The 25,157-nt window shown below is 50.0% G+C and overlaps 1 protein-coding gene across 1 annotated transcript; it reads right to left on the bottom strand.

Moving 5' to 3' along the window:
- Positions 1-317: 317 nt before the first annotated feature.
- FAM204A (family with sequence similarity 204 member A) lies at positions 318-24,475 on the bottom strand. The gene is made up of 7 exons (XM_069979678.1): positions 24,323-24,475; positions 18,699-18,774; positions 12,393-12,438; positions 11,953-12,052; positions 9,335-9,424; positions 1,111-1,220; positions 318-906 (listed from the first exon to the last, which is right to left on the bottom strand). Exons 1-7 carry the CDS (start codon positions 24,458-24,460, stop codon positions 855-857), a joined length of 612 nt encoding a protein of 203 aa, XP_069835779.1. The 5' UTR covers positions 24,461-24,475; the 3' UTR covers positions 318-854.
- Positions 24,476-25,157: the final 682 nt, after the last annotated feature.

Genomic DNA, 25,157 nt, shown 5'->3' with positions numbered 1-25,157 from the left:
AAGGATCTTATGGCTGTAAAAAAGATCAAATGAGCCAGTGAGTGGGCGTTTGTTCACTTGTCGGCTGATCACTGGCCCTTTCACACGGAAATGAGCTTTTCTAGGAACACTGATTAACGATAATCGGCCTGTATAAAAGGGCCCTTAGTCTATTATACGATTGCAGTTCATGGAAATTCGGGTCCTAAAGACCCCTCAGTGTATATGCAGAAGGGGGTATGGGCGTTACTGGCACATGAATCACATGACCAAGCCTTGTTGCTCATCTGGCTCCACTTCCTGTGCTTCCCTGAAGAGGAAACGGATGTCGCTACGTATTATAATGAATCGTTAACAAGTTTATTAGAGCAGAAAATGAACAGATTACGCCAGGATTGAGTGTGGAGCAGGGGGAGCAGCTTGTGTGCTCATAGAATGGCTCATTCTTACTACACCCAATATATACAAGAACCAGCGTCCCCTTCATCAGTACTGTAAGAAAAGCTATCGATCACTGGTGGGATCCATTACACAGACTGCAGACCATGAGGATTGTCTTCTATATTGATCATACAAATGTGTGACAATTTAGTTTCCGTAGTGTCCTGATTATCTTGTTCACATAACCCTCATGTACAATCACCCTGATCATCTCATATAAGCCTTCAGCATCAGGGTTTATCATACAGCCTGAGATCAGAGCACATCCACCACTGAGGTGTATCGGGGCCGGTGTCTCCTCAGTGGAAGTCGGCCCCAGGATCCAAGGCTTCTCAGAAGCCGCACGGTATCAGACAAGGCTGAGCGCTACATATGCTGCTCTTCAGTGTTGTCTTTGATCTCACACACATATGTATGTATGTCACCAGTCACCATTACATGTAGCCCATGTTACTTTTTGTTTCCCATCTTTTCTTGGCCTCAAATCTGAAAAATAAGAAAACAAATAATCAGCACCTGATCAAAGACAATAGATGATGCTACAAGCCGGCTCCATGATCAACAACAGAAAAGACCAGACTAAAACCTGCGACCACCAATTGGGGGGCCCCGGAACTCTATCCGTGATCTCCCCAATGTGGGGCGGCAAGGCTTTGGCACAGGTCAGTTATTGAATTTGGTTGTGCTCACCCCCAGGCCAGAGGCTTCCTCTTGTTGGCAGCATCCTGGGAAGATTGCGGCTCCTCTTTGGCTTTCATGTGTTTGTGATAAGCAGCCGCCTTTGTGATCTTCACTGCAATCTGTAAAGAAAGACACTGGATGTGAGCGCAGCTCCGTGAATAGGGGATTACAGGATTAGAGCGATGCCAGGGAGGGGTGCGCGCTATTATCACGGCTGGAGATCTCTTCACATAATTGTCAGGAGCGCAGAACGAGAGCAAAACCAGATATCGCTAAAGAATCAGGAATCACACCAAAGATCCAACGCAAGTTTCAGAAAGTTTTATATACGATGAAGTAAATGGATACAGACACTCGGAACGGAGAGGTGCCAATACTTAGCCACATCTTATCTAGAAGTAAGGGCCAGAGCAGCCCCTCCTCAGGATGGGCAATCAGCTTCTATGAGATCATAATGATCAATGTTAATTCATCATAATCTATGGCCCTTTTACTGTCAGTAGTTACTGCCTCCTCAGTTTTATTCATTGACTTCATAAAACCTAAAAGAGAAGATACCACAGAAGCTGTATACGAAGACCATGAGCTCCCACACAATACGAGTCCGCTGGAGTCCAGCTAGTCCGAGGATCACCGGCCCCAGAACCATCGGTGTATCCAGGCCGCCCCAACCTCCTCCTCCTCTCCCCCCGCGCTCACATTACCTCTTCACCGGGAGAGAGAGGCGCAGCCGCCACTTCTATCTGCTCTCATACAGAGCACAGATATACAAAACATAATACAAGCAAAGTCTTTTGTAGAAAATCCGCCGCACTTTTCACACGGAACATCCAGTATTTTGCTGCATTTTAATTAAGGTGTCTAAACATTATCGCGGGGAACTGGAAATTGGTCCGAGGCTGCAGTCAAGAAAACTAAGCTCTAAAGGCTTTTTATCACTATATTTCAGGAAGCAGGGGTGTAAAATGTTCTAATTTGGGCGATATTAAAAGCCATAAAAGGTCTTTCAGGAAGATTAATGGTACTTTGCTTGGATAGAAGATAAGGGCTTTAGCTGGTTTCAGAAACCGGGTCTGGCTGCTCCCTCGAGGCGATCATCTTTACAGCCACTTAGAAGATTTGTAAAGCCGCGGCGTCACCTCCAGCCAATACACAGACGTGTTTGGGATTTTTCTCCTCTCTCCTTTTTTTAAATTCCTTTCAATTTTACAGGTTTAAAGTGTGTAAATCATCTTCTCGGACGGACACAATGACTGCGCCTTGTAATGTATCACACATCTACCCCCCCCCCCGGCTGGAGAATACACACACGGACAGACGGGCGCCATATAATGTTTACAAAGCAACCAAAATATAAAAGTGCGCAGCTGGCGGGGACCCCGATTACACTGCGGCCATCACCCTCTACACCAGGTAGAGAACGGCCACAAGAGTCCTCCCTCCCCCGTTCACCTGCCGCATCTTTATAAAAATATTTATGATGGCGACAATTTCCGATTGTCTTAACTTGAGCTCAACATTAGTGTCAAGCGCGTTACCTTGGAGACGGCAAAGATCAAAGCGACAAAGAAGTAAAAAAAAAAAAAAAAAAAAGCCTCAATTGTCTGATTAATCAAGTCAGCAAACAGCTTATTTCTTTCAGGCGGCATGCACGTATGAAAATGAGATTCCGGGAGCTCGGCTTTGTGCAGATTTGTTCATTCTTATCAGAACAAAGCCAGCGGCAGACTATTTCACGGATCATTGGCACTGTCAGGCCTGATGCACAGAATGGGTGACAGCCCCTTATTCTGAGGCTTGAGGAAAATTAGCAAAAAAGTCGGCACAAATTACCCCCTCATCTTTATAGTAATGTGACATTATTCAGTTTTTTATCCAATTTTCAATTTTGGTCACACTTCCTACTAAATCCCCCCCACACTGGACCAGCTACAAGCAGCGGGAAACCGGGGGGCACCGAGCCGTGAGTATACAGTAAGATCCAAGTCTCAGGGAGCAGAAGAGGGGTGCGCCACACTCTCCTCCCCCCAACACACACATCAATACCGTCAGCAAAGAGTCACAGTATACAATCCACATCATACTACAGTCCCCGTCATCTAGGATAGGAGCATTATATATATATATATATATATATATATATATATATATATATATCTATCTAGGATAGGAGCATTATATATATATATATATATATATATATATATATATATATATATCGGATAGAGGCATAGTATATACCCCCCACCATCTACAGAGGCATAGTATATACCCCTCACCATCTACAGAGCCAGGATAGGAGCATAGTATATACACCATACCATCTACAGAGCCAGGATAGGAGCATAGTATATACACCATACCATCTACAGAGCCAGGATAGATGTATAGTATATACCCCTCACCATCTACAGAGGCATAGTATATACCCCTCACCATCTACACAGAGCCAGGATAGAGGTATAGTATATACCCCTCACCATCTACAGAGCCAGGATAGGAGCATAGTATATACCCCTCACCATCTAAGTGGCCAGGATAGAGGCATAGTATATACCTCTCACCATCAGCAGAGCCAGGATAGAGGCATAGTATATACCCCTCACCATCTACAGAGCCAGGATAAGAGCATAGTATATACCCCTCACCATCTACAGAGCCAGGATAGATGCATAGTATATACCCCCCACCATCTACAGGGCCAGGATAGAGGCATAGTATATACCCCCCACCATCTACAGAGCCAGGATAGGAGCATAGTATATACCCCTCACCATCTACAGAGCCAGGATAGAGGCATAGTATATACCCCTCCCCATCAGCTGAGCCATAGTATATACCCCTCACCATCTACAGAGCCAGGATAGAGGCATAGTATATACCCATCAGCAGAGCCAGGATAGAGGCATAGTATATACCCTTCTCCATCTACAGGGCCAGGATAGAGGCATAGTATATACCCCTCGCCATCTACAGAGGCATAGTATATACCCCTTACCATCTACAGAGCCAGGATAGAGGCATAGTATATACCCCTCGCCATCTACAGAGGCATAGTATATACCCCTCACTATCTACAGGGCCAGGGTAGCAGCATAGTATATACCCCCCCCCCCCATCTACAGGGCCAGGATAGCAGCATAGTATATACCGCTCATCTGTGAGACAGAATCGATAGAACATTCCAGATAATGACATTGTAGGATTTATAAATAATTATTCACCGACCAGCAGGACTTCTGCCCCTCACAGAGCTGTTAGTTTCTCTATAAGAAGCTCCTCCCATTCTGCCCTCATTATCTGGATTAAAGGGTAAGTCGGGTAAAAATAAAAAATAAAAACTTTCAAATCAACTGGTGGAAGAAAGTTATACAGCTTCGTAAATTACTTCTATTTAAAGTGGATGTCCCAATCGTACATTGCTTTTTTGTTTTTACATGTATAGGCCGGCGCAGGGATGCTGGTGCCGTGGTCCTTTATCGCCACACTGGGGGGCGAGGGGCCCGTCTGCTTCATGCCCGGCCGGTGCTCGATAATCCCTGTGCTGGTCTAGTCATGTAAAAAACAATAAAGCGATATACTAATGGTACATTCGCTTTAAAGATCTCCAGTCGTCCAGTACTTATTAGCTGCTGTATGTCCTGAAGGAAGTGATGTTTTATTTCCAGTCTGACACAGTGCTCTCTGCTGCCACCTCTGTCCATGTCAGGAACTGTGCAGAGCAGGAAAGATTTACTAGACGGAAAATTCCTGACATGGACAATGGTGGCAGCAGAGAACACTGTGTCCGACTGTAAAGAATACACCACTTCCTGCAGGACATACAGCAGTTAATAAGTACTGAAAGACTGGAGATTTTTAAATGGAAGTAATTTACAAATCTGTATAACTTTCTCACACCAGTTGATTTGAAAAATATTGTTTTTCACTGGAATACCCATTTAATAGCCAAGACCACAAAGCTGTCTAAGGACACCAGGGACAAGATTGTAGACCTGCACAAGGCTGGGATGGGCTACAGGACAATAGGCAAGTAGCTTTGTGAGAAGGCATCCACTGTTGGTAAAACTATTAGTGAATGGAAGAAACACAAGATGGCCTCATGGGATAAGGATGATTCTGAAAAAGGTCAGGATCCAGGTCAGAACTACACAAGAGGACCTACCTGTTCAATGACCTGAAGAGAGCTGGGACATGGGAGAAGGTCATGTGGTCAGATGAGAGAGAAATAGTGCACTTGCAGTGTTTGAAAGAAGAGAGATAAGTACAAGCCCAAGAATACAGTCCCAAGCGTGAAGCATGGAGGGTGGGACATCACACTTTGGGGGCTTTTCTGCAGAGGGGACAGGACAATTGCACCGTATAGAAGGTGGATGGATGGGCGATGTATCACCAGATACAACAACCTCCTTCACTCAGTAAAAGCAGTGAAGGTGGGTGGTGGCCGGGTCTTCCAGCTGACAATGACCCAAAACACAAAGCCGGGACAACTAAGGAGGAGACCCCCAGCCGGGACAACTAAGGAGGAAACCCCCAGTCGGGACAACTAAGGAGGAAACCCACAGCCGGGACAACTAAGGAGGAAACCCACAGCTGGGACAACTAAGGAGGAGACACAGCCGGGACAACTAAGGAGGAGACACAGCCGGGACAACTAAGGAGGAAACCCCCAGCCGGGACAACTAAGGAGGAGACATACAGCCGGGACAACTAAGGAGGAGACCCACAGCCGGGACAACTAAGGAGGAGACACAGCCGGGACAACTAAGGAGGAGACACACAGCCAGGACAACTAAGGAGGAGACACACAGCCAGGACAACTAAGGAGGAGACACACAGCCAGGACAACTAAGGAGGAGACACAGCCGGGACAACTAAGGAGGAGACCCCCAGCCGGGACAACTAAGGAGGAGACCCACAGCCGGGACAACTAAGGAGGAGACCCACAGCCGGGACAACTAAGGAGGAAACCCACAGCCGGGACAACTAAGGAGGAGACCCACAGCCGGGACAACTAAGGAGGAGACCCCCAGCCGGGACAACTAAGCAGCACCTCTGTAAGAAGCATTTCAGGGTCCTGGAGCGGCCGCCAGTCTCCACACTGGAACCCAATAGAAAATCTTTGGAGGAGCTGAATCTCAGTGTTGCCCCCAGTGACAGCTCTGAAACCTGGAAGCTGTGAAGATGTGTATGGGGGAGGGGGACACAATCCCTGCTGCAGGGTCTGCAAACCTGGTCAGGACATCCAGGAAACGTCCGAACTCTGTAACAAAGGTTTCTGCACCAAATAGGAACTTCTCTTCTTTCGTATCACATCCTTATTTCCCCCACTGTATATCCTCAGTATCTAGAGTACTCAGCACTCTGATCCACTGAAGTCCGGGAGACACTAATTTAAGAGACAAAAGACATGGAGGATATAGCTGTGAGCTCCTGGGGTAGATATGCAAGATGTATGATAAGGAGGATAAATTATGACCTGTGGAGAGGGATGATGGGAGTGATACACAGTGTAAGAGAGATAAGACTGTGAGCTCCCGTGGATCTAGGATGATGAGAGTTGTACATCTGTCAGCGTTATGTGACCAGTCAATGGGTGGATGGTCGTGGAGCGTTACAGACGGGAAGCTGGAGTCCCTGACACGCGAGGATTCCACCTGCGGAGACGGCGTCACAGATGAGGCCATCTCCGGGGTGCGGCGTCCCCACAATCCTCCCCGAGAGTTGGGAAACACAATAACTGGTGTTTTTTCGGCGGCTGCTTTATCTCTCGTCGTGTAGAAAGCTTATTAACACGCTTTGAACTTAAAATCACATTTACAATAATGTGCCATCAACAGTTTTATAAGCTAATTAGAAAAAAAAGATTAATTAATGACGAGCCCGCTAATAAAATGGCAATCATCAAGAAAGAATCCGAGGGAGCTAAGCCGCAACTACCAGCAATTAGCAGCTAATTACAAACAAATTATATATGTGTTTTGCTGTGGGCTTTCATTTACTAAAATGGTTTTAATTAAAAGAGAAAACACGCTGATTAATGTGGCGGGAGCAGAAGCCGCCATTGTCTGCGGTAATCAGCCTCACTGCTGCCGCCACCGCCGCCCGGTAACCTTCCACCACCGTGTCCGATGACGTCACGCTCCCGTGTCAGCGGCCAGGCCCGCCGCGCCCCCCCCTGAACCGGCGGCGTGTAATCGGTGTGTAATTATCCGAGCTTTATGCTGATAAATAAACAAACATTCAGCGTCGATCACTGATCCGGCCGCCGTGGTCAGGGGGGAGAGCGGCTTTGTGTGGCAGATTTTACCCTTCAGACTCTTAATCGGAGAGAGTCTGAGGGGTCTGCTGCGAGAGCTCTGATAACATGGACGCCAAGTCGGCTCACAAGGTTACAGCCATCATGGAGGAGTCCCTCGAGCCTGCCCCTAGTCCCAGGTACCAGTCAATATGGGGGGAGCTGCATCCAAGTTCCCGGGCACAGCTTGTCACTTCCCAGGCTGCAGAGGCGTGCTGAGCCGGGGTTATTTGTTTGGCGTCGGGCCACCTCCATCAAAGCTGCAGCTTCCAAGATGCTATTTAAGGGCTTAGAAATGTTATACATCAGAAATTAGTTTCACCTATTAGGACAGGAACGGGATTAACGCTCTGCGGGAAGCGCGCCCCGGAGCACAGGGTTTATCAGCCTCTTCCAGCTTCTGCCTCTGATTACTGGGAGAAATGAGGCGCATCAGTGTCCGGGAGAGGTAGTCACCGGCGTCACCTGCACAACATACGCACCTCCAGATGAAGGTGAACGGTCAGGGCAGAATAGAGAGGAGACTCTCTGGCGCCACCTCAGGGCGAGAATTCTGAAAAACCTGCAGACACACGGACATAGAGGAGAGAAGCTCCACCAGTCAGTCTGTACATATAGACATTGCGAGGTCTAGGAGACATCGGGGCTATTCGTATAGAACAAGGATGGGTTCCTCATCCCCGCTATACAACATGGCCTTCACCTAGGGAAGAAACGACAGCTGGTCTTCAGCCGTACGAACACACTCAGGTCATGATGGCAGTAATGTGGTCAGAGAAAATGGCGAACAAGCACAGCCCCCACAGACGCTACACTGGGCCTACTATGTCATCGGCAGGGCACAAGGTGATGACCTCACAGCCAGGATTACTGAGGACCAGGGCTCATCCAAGGAGATGACACACGCTAAACTAAACTATGACATCACCACTCTCCAGATGTCATATTACACAGCAGTGACATCACAGGTTCGGAGGTATAACTTATAATATACAGCAATGACACGGACGCTCTATGTAATTATGCAGGGGAGCTCCTTAGCTATACGTTATTCAGCAGTGACCTCACCGCTCTCCAGATGTGTTATATCATCACCGCTTTCCACATACATTATACCAGTGTTTCTCAAATCACGTCCTCGGGCCTCACCAACAGGTCATGTTTTGAGGATTTACCATACAAAGATCACCTGTGATAATACCTGATGCACTGAGTATAATTATATCACCTGTGAGAAACTAAGGACATCCTCAAAACATGAGCTGTCGGTGAGGCCTGGAATTGAGAAGCACTGCATTATACTATGCAGAAGTGACATCACTGCACTCCAGATATAAGTTATATATACACAGGAGATGACATCACTGCTCTCCATATATACCAGCAGTGACATCACCGCTCTCCAGATATAAGTTATATATACACAGGAGATGACATCACTGCTCTCCATATATACCAGCAGTGACATCACCGCTCTCCAGATATAAGTTATATATACACAGGAGATGACATCACTGCTCTCCATATATACCAGCAGTGACATCACCGCTCTCTATATATTATACTATACAGGAGATGACATCACTGCTCTCCATATATAAATATATATATTATACTATACAGGAGATGACATCACTGCTCCCCACACACACTATAGTATCCAGCAGTGACATCACCGCTCTCCATATGTACTCTGGGCTCCAGGTATATAGCTTTGTGGCCGATTCTTCCTATTTTATCTTTGATGGATTGTTTGCTGATGTTGGGGGTGGTAGTCCTGGGCACCCCACAGTTACATGCAGCCACTATATACAGGGCACAGATATTATATAAAGGAGAGACAGATATATAGCTCCTGTAGCGCTCCCATCCCCCCCACCCCAGCAGCGCTCCATCTCCTTCCTCCACCTTACATCTCGTCTTCCCAGCACTCACCTCTCGGGTGGCCAGGCGGTCACTCAGCTTCTCCGCTTCATCAATGTCTCCCGTCTTCACAGCTTCATCCAAGCTCTGCTCCAGCCGCGACTGCAAACAGAAGAGACAGTCACCAGCAGCAGAGACAGCCACCGGCAGCAGAGACAGCTAATGAGAGACGTCTGGAGGTGGTTAACTGCATCCAGACACCCCAATGGGTCCACATAGGATCTATCACCCATCATATATCCAGAGATCTCTAGGTGGCGCCACATACCATCATATATCCAGAGATCTCTAGGTGGCGCCCCATACCATCATATATCCAGAGATCTCTAGGTGGCGCCCCATACCATCGTATATCCAGAGATATCTAGGTGGCGCCCCATACCATCGTATATCCAGAGATCTCTAGGTGGCGCCCCATACCATCATATATCCAGAGATCTCTAGGTGGCGCCCCATACCATCATATATCCAGAGATCTATACATGGCGCCACATACCATCATATATCCAGAGATCTCTAGGTGGCGCCCCATACCATCATATATCCAGAGATATCTAGGTGGCGCCCCATACCATCATATATCCAGAGATCTATACGTGGCACCACATACCATCATATATCCAGAGATCTATACATGGCGCCCCATACCATCATATATCCGGAGATCTCTAGGTGGCGCCCCATACCATCGTATATCCAGAGATCTCTAGGTGGCGCCCCATACCATCATATATCCAGAGATCTCTAGGTGGCGCCCCATACCATCATATATCCAGAGATCTATACATGGCGCCACATACCATCATATATCCAGAGATCTCTAGGTGGCGCCCCATACCATCATATATCCAGAGATCTCTAGGTGGCGCCCCATACCATCATATATCCAGAGATCTCTAGGTGGTGCCCCATACCTTCATATATCCAGAGATCGATACATGGCGCCACATACCATCATATATCCAGAGATCTATACGTGGCGCCACATACCATCATATATCCAGAGATCTATACGTGGCGCCGCATACCATCGTATATCCATAAATCTATAGGTTGCGCCCCGTACAAACATATATCCAGAGATCTCTAGGTGGCGCCACATACCATCATATATCCAGAGATCTCTAGGTGGCGCCCCATACCATCATATACCCAGAGATCTCTAGGTGGCGCCCCATACCATCATATATCCAGAGATCTCTAGGTGGTGCCCCATACAAACATATATCCAGAGATCTCTAGGTGGCGCCACATACCTTCATATATCCAGAGATCTCTAGGTGGCGCCACATACCATCATATATCCATAAATCTATAGGTTGCGCCCCATACAAACATATATCCAGAGATCTCTAGGTGGTGCCCCATACCATCATATACCCAGAGATCTCTAGGCTGCAAGACTCCTCTACTATGGGTTTAATGTAATAATCACAATATATTAAACAATACAAACCATGTATACACAAGAGGTTGAGGGTCCATACTGGGAGATAGTGAAGACCCAGATGTAACATCCAGAGCCCCTGCTGGACTCCATCCCTACTGCACCCTTCCTACCCCACTATCCCTGTACATTCTCACAGCTTGTGGACCCAGATGCCCGATCAGCAGCTTTGAGGGAGTGAAGCCTTCATCCTCGTAGCTGTCATGGTGGTCTACATCTGCCAGTCCCCCCCTCGTTTTTCTTATTTTTCATATCCCCCCAGTGCCCCCTGTGAATCTTTACCTGTGGAAACACTTCACACAGTGGTTACAGGAAAAGGTTTCCCACAGGGAGGTTACTTATTACATATATATACAGGGGGATCTACAGGGTCAGTGACCCCCCCCCCAATCTGTATATCTTATAGACGTTTGGGGTTCCTCCCGGCTGCAGTGCGGTTAGTATTGTGGACCCCTCCTCACAATGGCTGCATTTTCTACCTGTAATTATGGTGAGGTATCATGTGCTCCTAGATCTACAGGTGGAGTTACCACACACTGGCTGCTGGACACCCCTGTAGGGATATACTGCACCCCAAGATATGGCACCATATTACCTCACAGCACCTTTAGTTTATTCTGGGATCTATTTGTGGAGTCACATTACACCATGACCCCTCTGCTATACAGGATATAGTGTACTGTGATATCTATATGTGAAGTCACTGCGCACCATGACCCCTCTACTATACAGGATATAGTGTACTGTGATATCTATATGTGAAGTCACTGCGCACCATGACCCCTCTACTATACAGGATATGGTGTACTGTGATATCTATATGTGAAGTCACTGCGCACCATGACCCCTCTACTATACAGGATATGGTGTACTGTGATATCTATATGTGAAGTCACATTACACCATGACCCCTCTACTATACAGAATATGGTGTACTGTGATATCTATATGTGAAGTCACATTACACCATGACCCCTCTACTATACAGAATATGGTGTACTGTGATATCTATATGTGAAGTCACATTACACCATGACCCCTCTACTATACAGGATATGGTGTACTGTGATATCTATATGTGAAGTCACTGCGCACCAGTATGGGGGACACCTCTGCAGCTATTTTCTATCACGATTCGTGTGGTCACAGGACCCCTCAGTTGTTAGAGGGAGGCATCACTCACCTTTTTCATGACCTTGTTACACACAGGAGGCTCCAGGCGATCATTGACCCCAAAGTATTGCTGCAGAGTGTCCAGGGCGGCGAGCTTCCCCGCTGCTGAGCTATCAGAGAACACACAGAAAGTATATATTACATGTATGAGCAGACCCACCCCCCCACCCGGTACACCCCTCCCCTTTCCAGGTGGTACACCCCTCCCCTTTCCAGGGGGTACACCCCTCCCCTTTCCAGGGGGTACACCCCTCCCCTTTCCAGGGGGTACACCCCTCCCCTTTCCAGGGGGTACACCCCTCCCCTTTCCAGGTGGTACACCCCTCCCCTTTCCAGGTGGTACACCCCTCCCCTTTCCAGGTGGTACACCCCTCACCTTTCCAGGTGGTACACCCCTCCCCTTTCCAGGTGGTACACCCCTCCCCTTTCCAGGTGGTACATCTCTCCTACCTCTCAGCATCCTTCTGCTCTGCCAGGGGTCGACGCTTCCGTTTTCCTATTCACACAAAAAACGAAGAACATGGTAAGATGATGACAGGTTAGTGAGCACCCCCACAGGCCGGAGAGAGAACTGCAGCATCATGATCAACCATGTGTAAGAGCCGCCATCACTCTTATCTACAGCTGATGTCCCGCCAAGAACTATCTGCACCTCCACTCAGGGCAATGGGTGAAGTTTGTAGCCCATGGTTGGTTCTATTAATGGGACATCTGGAATGTCGCTATCTTGTTGCAGCGGCCATACTGGTTGTCACTCTCTTAAATGGTCGGTGATGTTACAAAACCCGTCCGTCCATGTGGTCCCGGACATATCTGAAAAATTGAACCTTCCCCTAGGAAGGCAGCTGTAAAATCTTGGCCACCAGGTGTCGATCGAGAGAGAAAGTAACTGCAAGACGAGCCAGTCTGCCGCCAATGATACACACTGGGGGAGATTTATCAAACTGGTGTAAAATAGAATTGTCTTTGTTGCCCCTAGCAACCAATTAGATTCCACTTTTCATTTATCACAGGAAAATGAAAGGTGGAATCTGATCTACTTTTACACCAGCTTGATAAATCTTCCCCACTGTTCCTAAAAGGTAAATCAAGGCTTCCCCCTCAACTCTCCCATAAAGTTCAGGGCAGCTGTCCCTTGTGTAAACACCAGTGTAACTACAGCTGTGCACCTCAAACCCCGCACTCCCAACAGCTTCTCAGTGCTTAGTGTAACCCCTTCATTGCTGCTGCAGTTTCTTGTATTTTTGCTCAAACACCATCATGAGTGCATCAGTAACCCCTTCTTCCCCACATACCATCTGTAATACTGCACTGTGTAAACCATACCACAGCACAGTGCCCGCCTGTTCAGTGCACTCTCACTAGCACTGTGTCATGGCACAGGATGAGCTGTGTGCGCTGGGATTGGCCAAAGCAGTCAGGATAGAAGTCTGTGTGCACTGCTGGAAACCAGCCCAGCCCGGGCCCAGAGTCAGAAATAGCTGCACACCATGGAGGTAACAACAGAGACAGCACTGATATCACCGGTCACCTGTCTGAACTGCCAGGACCACACCAATCCCCAAAACAGGGACAAAGTTGTCCCAGCATCCCCCCCAGATAAGGTTGTTACACACAGGATAGGGGATAACTTCACGAGACGGAAATAAGTATCCGCGGTCTGGGAACCGATAGTGTTCTCTAGTTTTTATTGGTACCATATAAGCGTAGATATGATTTTTTCTCCACTTTTGTTTTATGCCATTCACCATGTGGGAACAATGTTGTTATATATATTAAAAGATGGGAACATTCCGCACATTACATTATTTAACAAAATTTTTAGGGCATGTTCACACTGAGGAATAGGCGAGTATTTTGCGAGGGATTCAAGAGGAAAGTTTTCTGCTTGAAATTCCTCACTTATTCATCTCTGGCAGAATAGAAGGGGATGCATGCACTTCGTAGCTCAACTCCAGACTGCTGCGTAAATAAATGTGTTCAAATTGGGGAGCCATAAATGACTGAATTTGGAGCGGTAACACAAAACTCTAAGTCAGGGGTGGGGAACCTTTTCCATGTCGAGGGCCGGTCGGACATTTATAAAATCATTCGAGGGCCGCATACCGTGCGCGGCAGTTAGTAGCGGGGGTTTGCAGCACCCAGGGCAAGGCAAAGTATTGTTCGCCTAATGCCCCTGCTATTGTAGTTAACCCCCAGTGATGCCCCTGGTAGCCTAGTTAACCCCCCCAGCCATGTCCCTGGTAGCCTAGTTAACCCCCATCAGGCATGTCCCTGGTAGCCTAGTTAACCCCCATCAGTCATGCCCCTGGTAGCCTAGTTAACCCCCATCAGTCATGTCCCTGGTGGACTAGTTAACCCCCATCAGTCATGTCCCTGGTAGCCTAGTTAACCCGCATCAGTCTTGTCCCTGGTGGACTAGTTAACCCCCATCAGGCATGTCCCTGGTAGCCTAGTTAACCCCCATCAGGCATGTCCCTGGTAGCCTAGTTAACCCCCATCAGTCTTGTCCCTGGTAGCCTAGTTACCCCCCATCAGGCATGTCCCTGGTAGCCTAGTTAACCCCCCATCAGTCATGTCCCTGGTAGCCTAGTTAACCCCCCATCAGGCCTGTCCCTGGTAGCCTAGTTAACCCCCATTAGTCATGTCCCTGGTAGCCTAGTTAACCCACATCAGTCATGTCCCTGGTAGCCTAGTTAATCCCTCAGTCATGTCCCTGGTAGCCTAGTTAACCCCCCATCAGGCATGTCCCTGGTAGCCTTGTTAACCCCCCATCAGGCCTGTCCCTGGTGGCCTAGTTAACCCCCATTAGTCATGTCCCTGGTGGCCTAGTTAACCCCCAACAGTCATGTCCCTGGTGGCCTAGTTAACCCCCAACAGTCATGTCCCTGGTGGCCTAGTTAACCCCCAACAGTCATGTCCCTGGTAGCCTAGTTAACCCCCAACAGTCATGTCCCTGGTAGCCTAGTTAACCCCCAACAGTCATGTCCCTGGTAGCCTAGTTAACCCCCAACAGTCATGTCCCTGGTGGACCAGTTAACCCCCAACAGTCTTGTCCCTGGTGGCCTAGTTATCCCCCCCCCCCCCCCCAACAGTCATGTCCCTGGTGGACCAGTTAACCCCCAACAGTCATATGCCTGGTGGACCAGTAAACACCCAACAGTCATGTCCCTGGTGGACCAGTTAACCCCCAACAGTCTTGTCCCTAGTAGCCTAGTTATCCCCCCCCCCATCACTCATGTCCCTGGTGGACTAGTTAACCCCCATCAGTCATGTCCCTGGTAGCCTAGTTATCCCCCCCCCATCAGTCATGTCCCTGGTAGCCTAGTTATTCCCCCCCCCCATCAGTCATGTCCCTGGTAGCCTATTTAACCCCCAAATAAAAAAAAATAATCATCCCTCTCACCTTTCCTCCGTTCCCACGCTGTCCAGGTCCTCTTCTCGTCCAGGTCCTCTTCTCTCCCAGGTCCTCTGTGCCGGTCTTCTCCTGCAGGCGGCGCGCGATGAAATGACGTCATCGCGCGCGGCCCGCAGGAGACTGAAGACACGCGCTGCTTTGGAGGAGGAAGGAGCCGACACAGACAGCACGGCAGCTGTCACAGAGGATGCTGTGTGCGCCGGCTCCTTCCTCCTCCAAAGCAGCGCGTGTCACAGGGGAGCCGCGGGCTCATCGGGAGGTCTCAGGGGCCGGATGCGGCCCGCGGGCCGGAGGTTCCCCACCCCTGCTCTAAGGCTTGGCACGGGGCAAAACTGGCAGAATTCCATGCGCCTCCTCTCTCCGCGCTGAAGAATGAACATGCCCATTCCCCAGCATGGAGAGAGGAGGCACGCGAGCCTCCCATAGACTGCCACTATGACAGGGAGGTTGGCGGGATTCCGCCGCAGAATTCTGCCAGTTTTGCTCCTTGTGAACAGAGCCTTAGTCTTGTGAAAATGCTTGAATATAGAAACAGTGGGGCACTCACCACACGTTCATGCAAAAGTAGAAAAAGTTTATTTCATGCTGGTGCAAGTTAAGTCCCAGCACCAGCAGGAAATAAACGTTTGCTACTTATGCATGAATGCATGGTAAGTGCCCCACTGTTTCTATATTCAAGCGGAATCCGAGCAGAATTTCAAACAAAATTCAAGCCCTATTGACTTCCATAGGATTCCTCTAGCGGAATCCGCCCAAAGATTTGATGTACATTTCTTCAGGCAGAAAGCAGATCTGCAGCGGAATTTTCAGCACGGAAATTCCACCTTGTGAACGAAGAAGCGGAAACCCCATTAAAGCCAATGTACATTCACAATGTTCATTCATTGCGGGCATTACAGGCAGATTCCGCATGCATTATGACGCAGAATCTGCCTGAAATTCCACGCATATTCCTGTGTGAACATACCCTAAGTCCCCCTAGGTTAGGTCACTGTCACAACTCACACTGATCAATGCTCTGCCATTATATAGCATTGATGAGGGTGATCTGAGCTCTGCCTGAGGCGGACTATGAGAAGATAGAAGATGCAATCAGGTAAAGTAATCAGGACCGGGTCACAATCAGACAGTGAAAGGAGCCGCACCTGTGACTGACAGTTAAACGCTGCAATCACTGTGTTTTAGGGTGTGTTCACACATACAGGATCTTCAGCAGATTTGATCTAAATAACTGAGCATAGCATCAAATCTGCTGTGGGGTTAATGATACCTGTGTGATCGCTGTTGCCTGTCATTGACAACACGCTTCATAGAGCTTTTGGGCTTAAAGGGAATCTGTCACTAGGTTTATTCCACCTTGAATAAGGGCAGCATAAACAGATGGGTGTATTACTGACATCATTCTGTTCAGCCGTTCTCCTAATATGCAGGAGAATAGGATTCTTGCTGTGCCCATCCCTCTGCCCTCCAGCTGCTGATTGACAGGTGACAGATAACTGCCAATGAGCAGCTGGTGGGTGGAGTTTTCTGCTTCTCATGAATATCCAGGACTACTGGGCTCATGCACATAATGGAGAGGACTACTTACTGTCCATGTTATTCAGGAGGAGATCTCTGGATCAGCTGCACAGAACAATGTAAGTGATACATCATTCTGTTCAGCTTCTCTGTCACTAGTTTATGCTTCCCTGAGATAGGACGCCATAATCCTACTGACAAAGTCTCTTTTCTGACGTACAGCTATGTCATGGGTCCTTAAAGAGGTAGCCCACTAAACCATAACTTTTTATATGTTGCTGTCTATGGTGAGACTAAAAATTCCTTCCATACTTGTTTTTATCTCTTCAGTCTCCTTTACCCAGTTCTCAGATGCTGCTGCTTACTGCTGAAGACACAAAAATCTGTGTGTGAGATTTTCTCTCTGTCTCCCCCTCCCTTCTGAGACAGCTGATGTAAACAAGTCCCTAGCTTGCTGTATCTGTAACTTTGTAGCTGCTTCTAATGCTGCGAGGGTTAATCACAGGGAGTTCATTAGGAATGTGACCTCAGAATAATCCTTCCAGCATTGCAAAGAAGCCTGCCAGGGACTTGTTTACATCAGCCGTCCCAGAAGAGAGGGGGGAGACAGAGAGAAAGGCTCACACACAGATTTTTGTGTCTTCAGCAGAAAGCAGCAGCTCAGAACTGAAGGAGACTGAATAGATAATATCAAGTTAGTCTCACTTGGGGCAATCCAAAGATATATTTGAATGGAATATCCCTTTAAGGGGTTAAAGCAAACCTGTCAGCAGTGTACACTAGTGCTTCCTACCAGGCAATAGAACTCTTATAAATGACTCCAGTGCTTAGACAGACTTTTTAGAAGTTTTGTGTAAATCAGGAAAATGACTAAAATTCCCTGTATTCCTGAAAAACACGGATCTCATAGACTTCTATGGGGGAATCTGTGCCGCCATCTCGTCCAAGTTACGACGTCCTATATTTTCACAGAACGGATTATGGATCCATGAAAAAAACAGAACGTGTGAATAGCTCAATAGAAAGCAATGGGCTATAATATTGTCCGTGGTCACGGACAACTTCACGGTACGTGTAATTAGGGCCTGACAGCCGGACCAAAAAAAACCTTCAGCTCCAACCCTGAGATATAAACTGTAGTCATTTTCTGAGATTAGCAGTGAGATACATGCAGGGACGGCGGTGTTAGTTAGTAGGCGGGGTGTGGACGTTGCTCGGCTCTTGCAGTCCCCGGTATTTATCCTCCTCCCCCTCAGTACTGACCTATACCCTGGGATTTATCCTCCTACCCCCTCAGGAAAATAATTACCGTTTATATCTCAAAGTTGGAGCTGAAGGTTTTTTTCACACGTACCGTGAAGTTGTCCGTGACCACGGACAATATTATAGCCCATTGCTTTCTATTGAGCTATTCACACATTCTGTTTTTCTCATAGATCCATAATCGGTTCTGTGAAAATATAGGACGTCATAACTCGGACGAGATGGCGGCACAGATTCCCCCATAGAAGTCCGTGTTTTTCACGGATTGCACAGATCCAATCTCCACATGGTGGGAAGATAAGACCGCCCGTCACTTGTAATACAGGAAATTTTGTCGCGGACACCACAGCGGGGACACAGGGCCTGCGCGGACTCCACAGGGGGGGACACAGGGCCGGCGCGGACTCCACAGGGGGGGACACAGGGCCGGCGCGGACTCCACAGGGGGGGACACAGGGCCGGCGCGGACTCCACAGGCGGGGGACACAGGGCCGGCACGGCCACTGGAGTAGAGCATGACAATGAGAAGCCACCTGAGCTGAAGGGGGAGGAGTTACCTTTCTTTCGTTTCCGCCCCTTCAAACCAGCCTCCGCCTCAAGCTCAGAACGTCTTCTCTGAAGTTCTCTGAATTTCTATAAAAAATATATATAAAATTTAAAAAGTTAGTCCTGAGGGAGAAGGAAAAAAAAACATGGTAAAAGTTAGCACTAGGGGGGTGCGGAGCAAGTATAAACACCAGGGGTACACATCAGTACTGAGGGGGAAGGAGGATAAATCCCGGGGTACAGGTCAGTACTGAGGGGAGAGGAGGAGAAATACCAGGGTACAGGTCAGTACTAAGGGGAGAGGAGGAGAAATACCAGGGTACAGGTCAGTACTAAGGGGAGAGGAGGATAAATACCAGGGTACAGGTCAGTACTGAGGGGGGAGGAGGATAAATCCCGGGGTACAGGTCAGTACCGAGGAGAGAGGAGGATAAATCCCGGGGTACAGGTCAGTACCGAGGAGAGAGGAGGATAAATCCTGGGGTACAGGTCAGTACTGAGGGGAGAGGAGAAATACCAGGGTACAGGTCAGTACTAAGGGGAGAGGAGGATAAATACCAGGGTACAGGTCAGTACTAAGGGGAGAGGAGGATAAATACCAGGGTACAGGTCAGTACTGAGGGGGGAGGAGGATAAATCCCGGGGTACAGGTCAGTACCGAGGAGAGAGGAGGATAAATCCCGGGGTACAGGTTAGTACCGAGGAGAGAGGAGGATAAATTCCGGGGTACAGGTCAGTACCGAGGAGAGAGGAGGATAAATCCCGGGGGAACAGGTCAGTACCGAGGAGAGAGGAGGATAAATCCCGGGGTACAGGTCAGTACCGAGGAGAGAGGAGGATAAATCCCGGGGAACAGGTCAGTACCGAGGAGAGAGGAGGATAAATACCGGGATACAGGTCAGTACTGAGAGGGAGGAGGATGAATCCCGGGGGACAGGTCAGTACTGAGGGGGAGGAGGATAAATACCGGGGTACAGGTCAGTACTAAAGGGGGAGGAGGATAAATCCCGGGGTACAGGTCACTACTGAGGGGGGAAGAGGATAAATACCGGGATACAGGTCAGTACTGAGGGGGGAGGAGGATAATACTGGGGTACAGGTCAGTACTATAGGGGGAGGATAAATCCCGGGGTACAGGTCAGTACTATAGGGGGAGGATAAATCCCGGGGTACAGGTCTGTACTGGGGGGGGGGGGGGAGGAGGATAAATCCCGGGGTACAGGTCAGTACTGAGGGGGGAGGAAGATAAATCTCGGGGTACAGGTCAGTAGTAAGGGGAGAGGAGGATAAATACCAGGGTACAGGTCAGTACTGAGGGGGGAGGAGGATAAATCCCGGGGTACAGGTCAGTACTAAGGGGGGGAGGGGGGGATAAAGCCTGGGGTACAGGTCAGTACCGAGGAGAGAGGAGGATAAATCCCGGGGTACAGGTCAGTACCGAGGAGTGAGGAGGATAAATACCGGGATACAGGTCAGTACTGAGGGGGAGGAGGATGAATCCCCGGGGGACAGGTCAGTACTGAGGGGGGAGGAGGATAAATACCGGGATACAGGTCAGTACTGAGGGGGAGGAGGATGAATCCCCGGGGGACAGGTCAGTACTGAGGGGGGAGGAGGATAAATCCCGGGTACAGGTCAGTACTGAGGGGGGATGAGGATAAATACCGGGGTACAGGTCAGTACTGAGGGGGAGGAGGATAAATACCGGGGTACAGGTCAGTACTGAGAGGGAGGAGGATGAATCCCGGGGACAGGTCAGTACTGAGGGGGAGGAGGATAAATACCGGGGTACAGGTCAGTACTAAAGGGGGAGGAGGATAAATCCCGGGGTACAGGTCACTACTGAGGGGGGAAGAGGATAAATACCGGGATACAGGTCAGTACTGAGGGGGGAGGAGGATAAATACCGGGATACAGGTCAGTACTGAGGGGGGAGGAGGATAAATACCGGGGTACAGGTCAGTACTGAGAGGGAGGAGGATGAATCCCGGGGACAGGTCAGTACTGAGGGGGAGGAGGATAAATACCGGGGTACAGGTCAGTACTAAAGGGGGAGGAGGATAAATCCCGGGGTACAGGTCACTACTGAGGGGGGAAGAGGATAAATACCGGGATACAGGTCAGTACTGAGGGGGGAGGAGGATAAATACCGGGATACAGGTCAGTACTGAGGGGGGAGGAGGATAATACTGGGGTACAGGTCAGTACTATAGGGGGGAGGATAAATCCCGGGGTACAGGTCAGTACTATAGGGGGAGGATAAATCCCGGGGTACAGGTCTGTACTGGGGGGGGGGGGGGGGAGGAGGATAAATCCCGGGGTACAGGTCAGTACTGAGGGGGGAGGAAGATAAATCTCGGGGTACAGGTCAGTAGTAAGGGGAGAGGAGGATAAATACCAGGGTACAGGTCAGTACTGAGGGGGGAGGAGGATAAATCCCGGGGTACAGGTCAGTACTAAGGGGGGGAGGGGAGGATAAAGCCTGGGGTACAGGTCAGTACCGAGGAGAGAGGAGGATAAATCCCGGGGTACAGGTCAGTACCGAGGAGTGAGGAGGATAAATACCGGGATACAGGTCAGTACTGAGGGGGAGGAGGATGAATCCCCGGGGGACAGGTCAGTACTGAGGGGGGAGGAGGATAAATACCGGGATACAGGTCAGTACTGAGGGGGAGGAGGATGAATCCCCGGGGGACAGGTCAGTACTGAGGGGGGAGGAGGATAAATCCCGGGTACAGGTCAGTACTGAGGGGGGAGGGGGATAAATCCCGGGGTACAGGTCAGTACTGAGGGGGGATGAGGATAAATACCGGGGTACAGGTCAGTACTGAGGGGGAGGAGGATAAATACCGGGGTACAGGTCAGTACTAAAGGGGGAGGAGGATAAATCACGGGGTACAGGTCACTACTGAGGGGGGAGGATAAATACCAGGATACAGGTCAGTACTGAGGGGGGAGGAGGATAAATACCGTGATACAGGTCAGTACTGAGGGGGGGGGAGGATAATACTGGGGTACAGGTCTGTTCTATAGGGGCGGGAGGATAAATCCCGGGGTACAGGTCAGTACTGGGGGGGAGGAGGATAAATCCTGGGGTACAGGTCAGTACTGAAGGGGGAGGAGGATAAATCCCGGGGTACAGGTCAGTACTGAGTGGGGAGGAGGATAAATCCCGGGGTACAGGTCAGTACTGAGGGGGGGGAGGAGGATAAATCCCGGGGTACATGTCAGTACTGAGGGGGGGAGGAGGATAAATCCCGGGGTACAGGTCAGTACTGAGGGGGGAGGAGGATAAATCCCGGGGTACAGGTCAGTACTGAGGGGGGAGGAGGATAAATCCCGGGGTACAGGTCAGTACTGAGGGGGGAGGAGGATAAATCCCGGTGTACAGGTCAGTACTATAGGGGGAGGAGGATAAATCCCGGGGTACAGGTCAGTACTGAGGGGGAGGAGGAGGATAATACCGGGGTACAGGTCAGTACTGAGGAGGGAGGAGGATAAATACCGGGGTACAGGTCAGTACTGAGGGGGAGGAGGATAAATACCAGGGTACAGGTCAGTACTGAAGGGGGAGGAGGATAAATCCCAGGGTACAGGTCAGTACTGAGGGGGGAGGAGGAGAATAAATCCCGGGGTACAGGTCAGTACTGAGGGGGGAGGAGGAGGATAATACCGGGATACAGGTCAGTACTGAGGGGGGAGGAGGATAATCCCGGGGTACAGGTCAGTACTGAGGGGGAGGAGGAGGATAATACCGGGGGTACAGGTCAGTACTGAGAGGGGAGGAGGCTAAATCCCAGGGTACAGGTCAGTACTGAGGGGGAAGGAGGATAATACTGGGGTACAGGTCAGTACTATAGGGGGAGGATAAATCCCGGGGTACAGGTCAGTACTGGGGGGGAGGAGGATAAATCCCAGGGTACAGGTCGGTACTAAGGGGGGAGGAGGATAAATCCCGGGGTACAGGTCAGTACTGAGGGGGGAGGAGGATAAATCCCGGGGTACAGGTCAGTACTGAGGGGGGGAGGAGGATAATACCGGGGTACAGGTCAGTACTGAGGGGGAGGAGGATAATACCGGGGTACAGGTCAGTACTGAGGGGGGAGGAGGCTAAATCCCGGGGTACAGGTCAGTACTGAGGGGGGAGGAGGATAATACCGGGGTACAGGTCAGTACTGAGGGGGAGGAGGATAATACCGGGGTACAGGTCAGTACTGAGGGGGAAGGAGGCTAAATCCCGGGGTACAGGTCAGTACTGAGGGGGAGGAGGAGGATAAATCCCGGGGTACAGGTCAGTACTGAGGGGGAGGATAATACCGGGGTACAGGTCAGTACTGAGGGGGGAGGAGGATAAATCCCGGGGTACAGGTCAGTACTGAGGGGGAGGAGGATAAATCCCGGGGTACAGGTCAGTACTGAGGGGGAGGAGGATAAATCCCGGGGTACAGGTCAGTACTGAGGGGGGAGGATAATCCCGGGGTACAGGTCAGTACTGAGGGGGAGGAGGAGGATAAATCCCGGGGTACAGGTCAGTACTGAGGGTGAGGATAATACCGGGGTACAGGTCAGTACTGAGGGGGGAGGAGGATAATACCGGGGTACAGGTCAGTACTGAGGGGGAGGAGGATAAATACCGGGATACAGGTCAGTACTGAGGGGGGGGGGGGAGGAGGATAATACCGGGGTACAGGTCAGTACTGAGGGGGGAGGAGGATAATACCGGGGTACAGGTCAGTACTGAGGGGGAGGAGGATAAATCCCGGGGTACAGGTCAGTACTGAGGGGGGAGGAGGAGGATAATACCGGGGTACAGGTCAGTACTGAGGGAGGAGGATAATACCGGGGTACAGGTCAGTACTGAGGGGGAAGGAGGCTAAATCCCGGGGTACAGGTCAGTACTGAGGGGGAGGAGGAGGATAAATCCCGGGGTACAGGTCAGTACTGAGGGGGAGGATAATACCGGGGTACAGGTCAGTACTGAGGGGGGAGGAGGATAAATCCCGGGGTACAGGTCAGTACTGAGGGGGAGGAGGATAAATCCCGGGGTACAGGTCAGTACTGAGGGGGAGGAGGATAAATCCCGGGGTACAGGTCAGTACTGAGGGGGGAGGATAATCCCGGGGTACAGGTCAGTACTGAGGGGGAGGAGGAGGATAAATCCCGGGGTACAGGTCAGTACTGAGGGTGAGGATAATACCGGGGTACAGGTCAGTACTGAGGGGGGAGGAGGATAATACCGGGGTACAGGTCAGTACTGAGGGGGAGGAGGATAAATACCGGGATACAGGTCAGTACTGAGGGGGGGGGGGGGGAGGAGGATAATACCGGGGTACAGGTCAGTACTGAGGGGGGAGGAGGATAATACCGGGGTACAGGTCAGTACTGAGGGGGAGGAGGATAAATCCCGGGGTACAGGTCAGTACTGAGGGGGGAGGAGGAGGATAATACCGGGGTACAGGTCAGTACTGAGGGAGGAGGATAATACCGGGGTACAGGTCAGTACTGAGGGGGAGGAGGATAAATCCCGGGGTACAGGTCAGTGCTGAGGGGGAGGATAATCCCGGGGTACAGGTCAGTGTAACACATTGGGGCGCTGGGTGAGTGGTTCCGGGTGTCTGGGCGCAGTATTACGCACGGTGACGCAGCTCTCGGGCACGGCGGGTGTGCCGGATGTGGCGGTGCTCGGCTCAGGGACGCCCCCCTCCTCTTCATCGTCTCCGGTAGAGGACAGGTCGCTCTCGGTCACCCCCGGGGGCAGCAGTCCGCTCCACATCCTTCACACCGTGCTGACTCCGCCCACTGGTGGGCGTATCTTTAGGCCTAACCAACTAGAAGAGAGCAAGGGATTTCAGAACGAGGCGCGAACCGCATCTAGAAAGAAATTGTGGTTACCATGGAGACGGATTCAGAACAGCGGAACCTGTGGGTGCAGCGCCTAATACCCGCCCTTCCTGAATGTTTATTATATTGAAGATACAGACATCTGGCCTGCAGCTTCTTTACCTGTCAGAGCTCAGTCATGTCTGCCGTGTAGTGACGTATTGTTCGTGCAGGTAATGAATCGTTCTCCTGTTATTGCTGGTACTTGTAGTGCATCGTCACATCATCCGCAGACAGCTGTACATATGATAACATACCAATGGTGGCGAAAAATCAAACGACATGAATAAAGTAAGTGACAGACTGGTACATAGGGAGAGAGGACCCTGCCATTATATCACCTCATTTACCTAGAAAAATTAAAGAGCGGAGCATGGCGCCCGAGCTGCAGACGGTAAGAGGACAAGAACCGCCGCCGACCCAGAAACGTACGTACGGGGCGCAGCTTCGGGGGAAATTCAGCTTCTCAGGCTGCTTTTCTTCTGCAGGGGGCGCTAGAGTGTACACACATTACTTTCCCCCTATTACCCGCCCCACACCGTGACCTTTCCACCACTGATAAGGACATTATCTAAAGAAGAGGAAAAAAA

Source organism: Dendropsophus ebraccatus, chromosome 8 (assembly GCF_027789765.1).
Source record: "Dendropsophus ebraccatus isolate aDenEbr1 chromosome 8, aDenEbr1.pat, whole genome shotgun sequence".
Classification (NCBI taxonomy): Eukaryota; Metazoa; Chordata; class Amphibia; order Anura; family Hylidae; genus Dendropsophus; species Dendropsophus ebraccatus.
Note: the sequence above shows the minus strand (reverse complement) of the source record. Positions and strands in the feature narration are given on the sequence as shown.

Excerpts from the sequence above, each read along its gene's own strand:
- FAM204A (XM_069979678.1), bottom strand. The coding sequence starts at position 24,460 with ATGTGGAGCGGACTGCTGCCCCCGGGGGTGACCGAGAGCGACCTGTCC. Across the intron at positions 12,439-18,698 it reads GGGGCGGAAACGAAAGAAAG|GAAAACGGAAGCGTCGACCC; the intron begins GTAACTCCTCCC and ends TTGTGTGAATAG. Across the intron at positions 9,425-11,952 it reads GTAACAAGGTCATGAAAAAG|TCGCGGCTGGAGCAGAGCTT; the intron begins GTGAGTGATGCC and ends TTCTGTTTGCAG.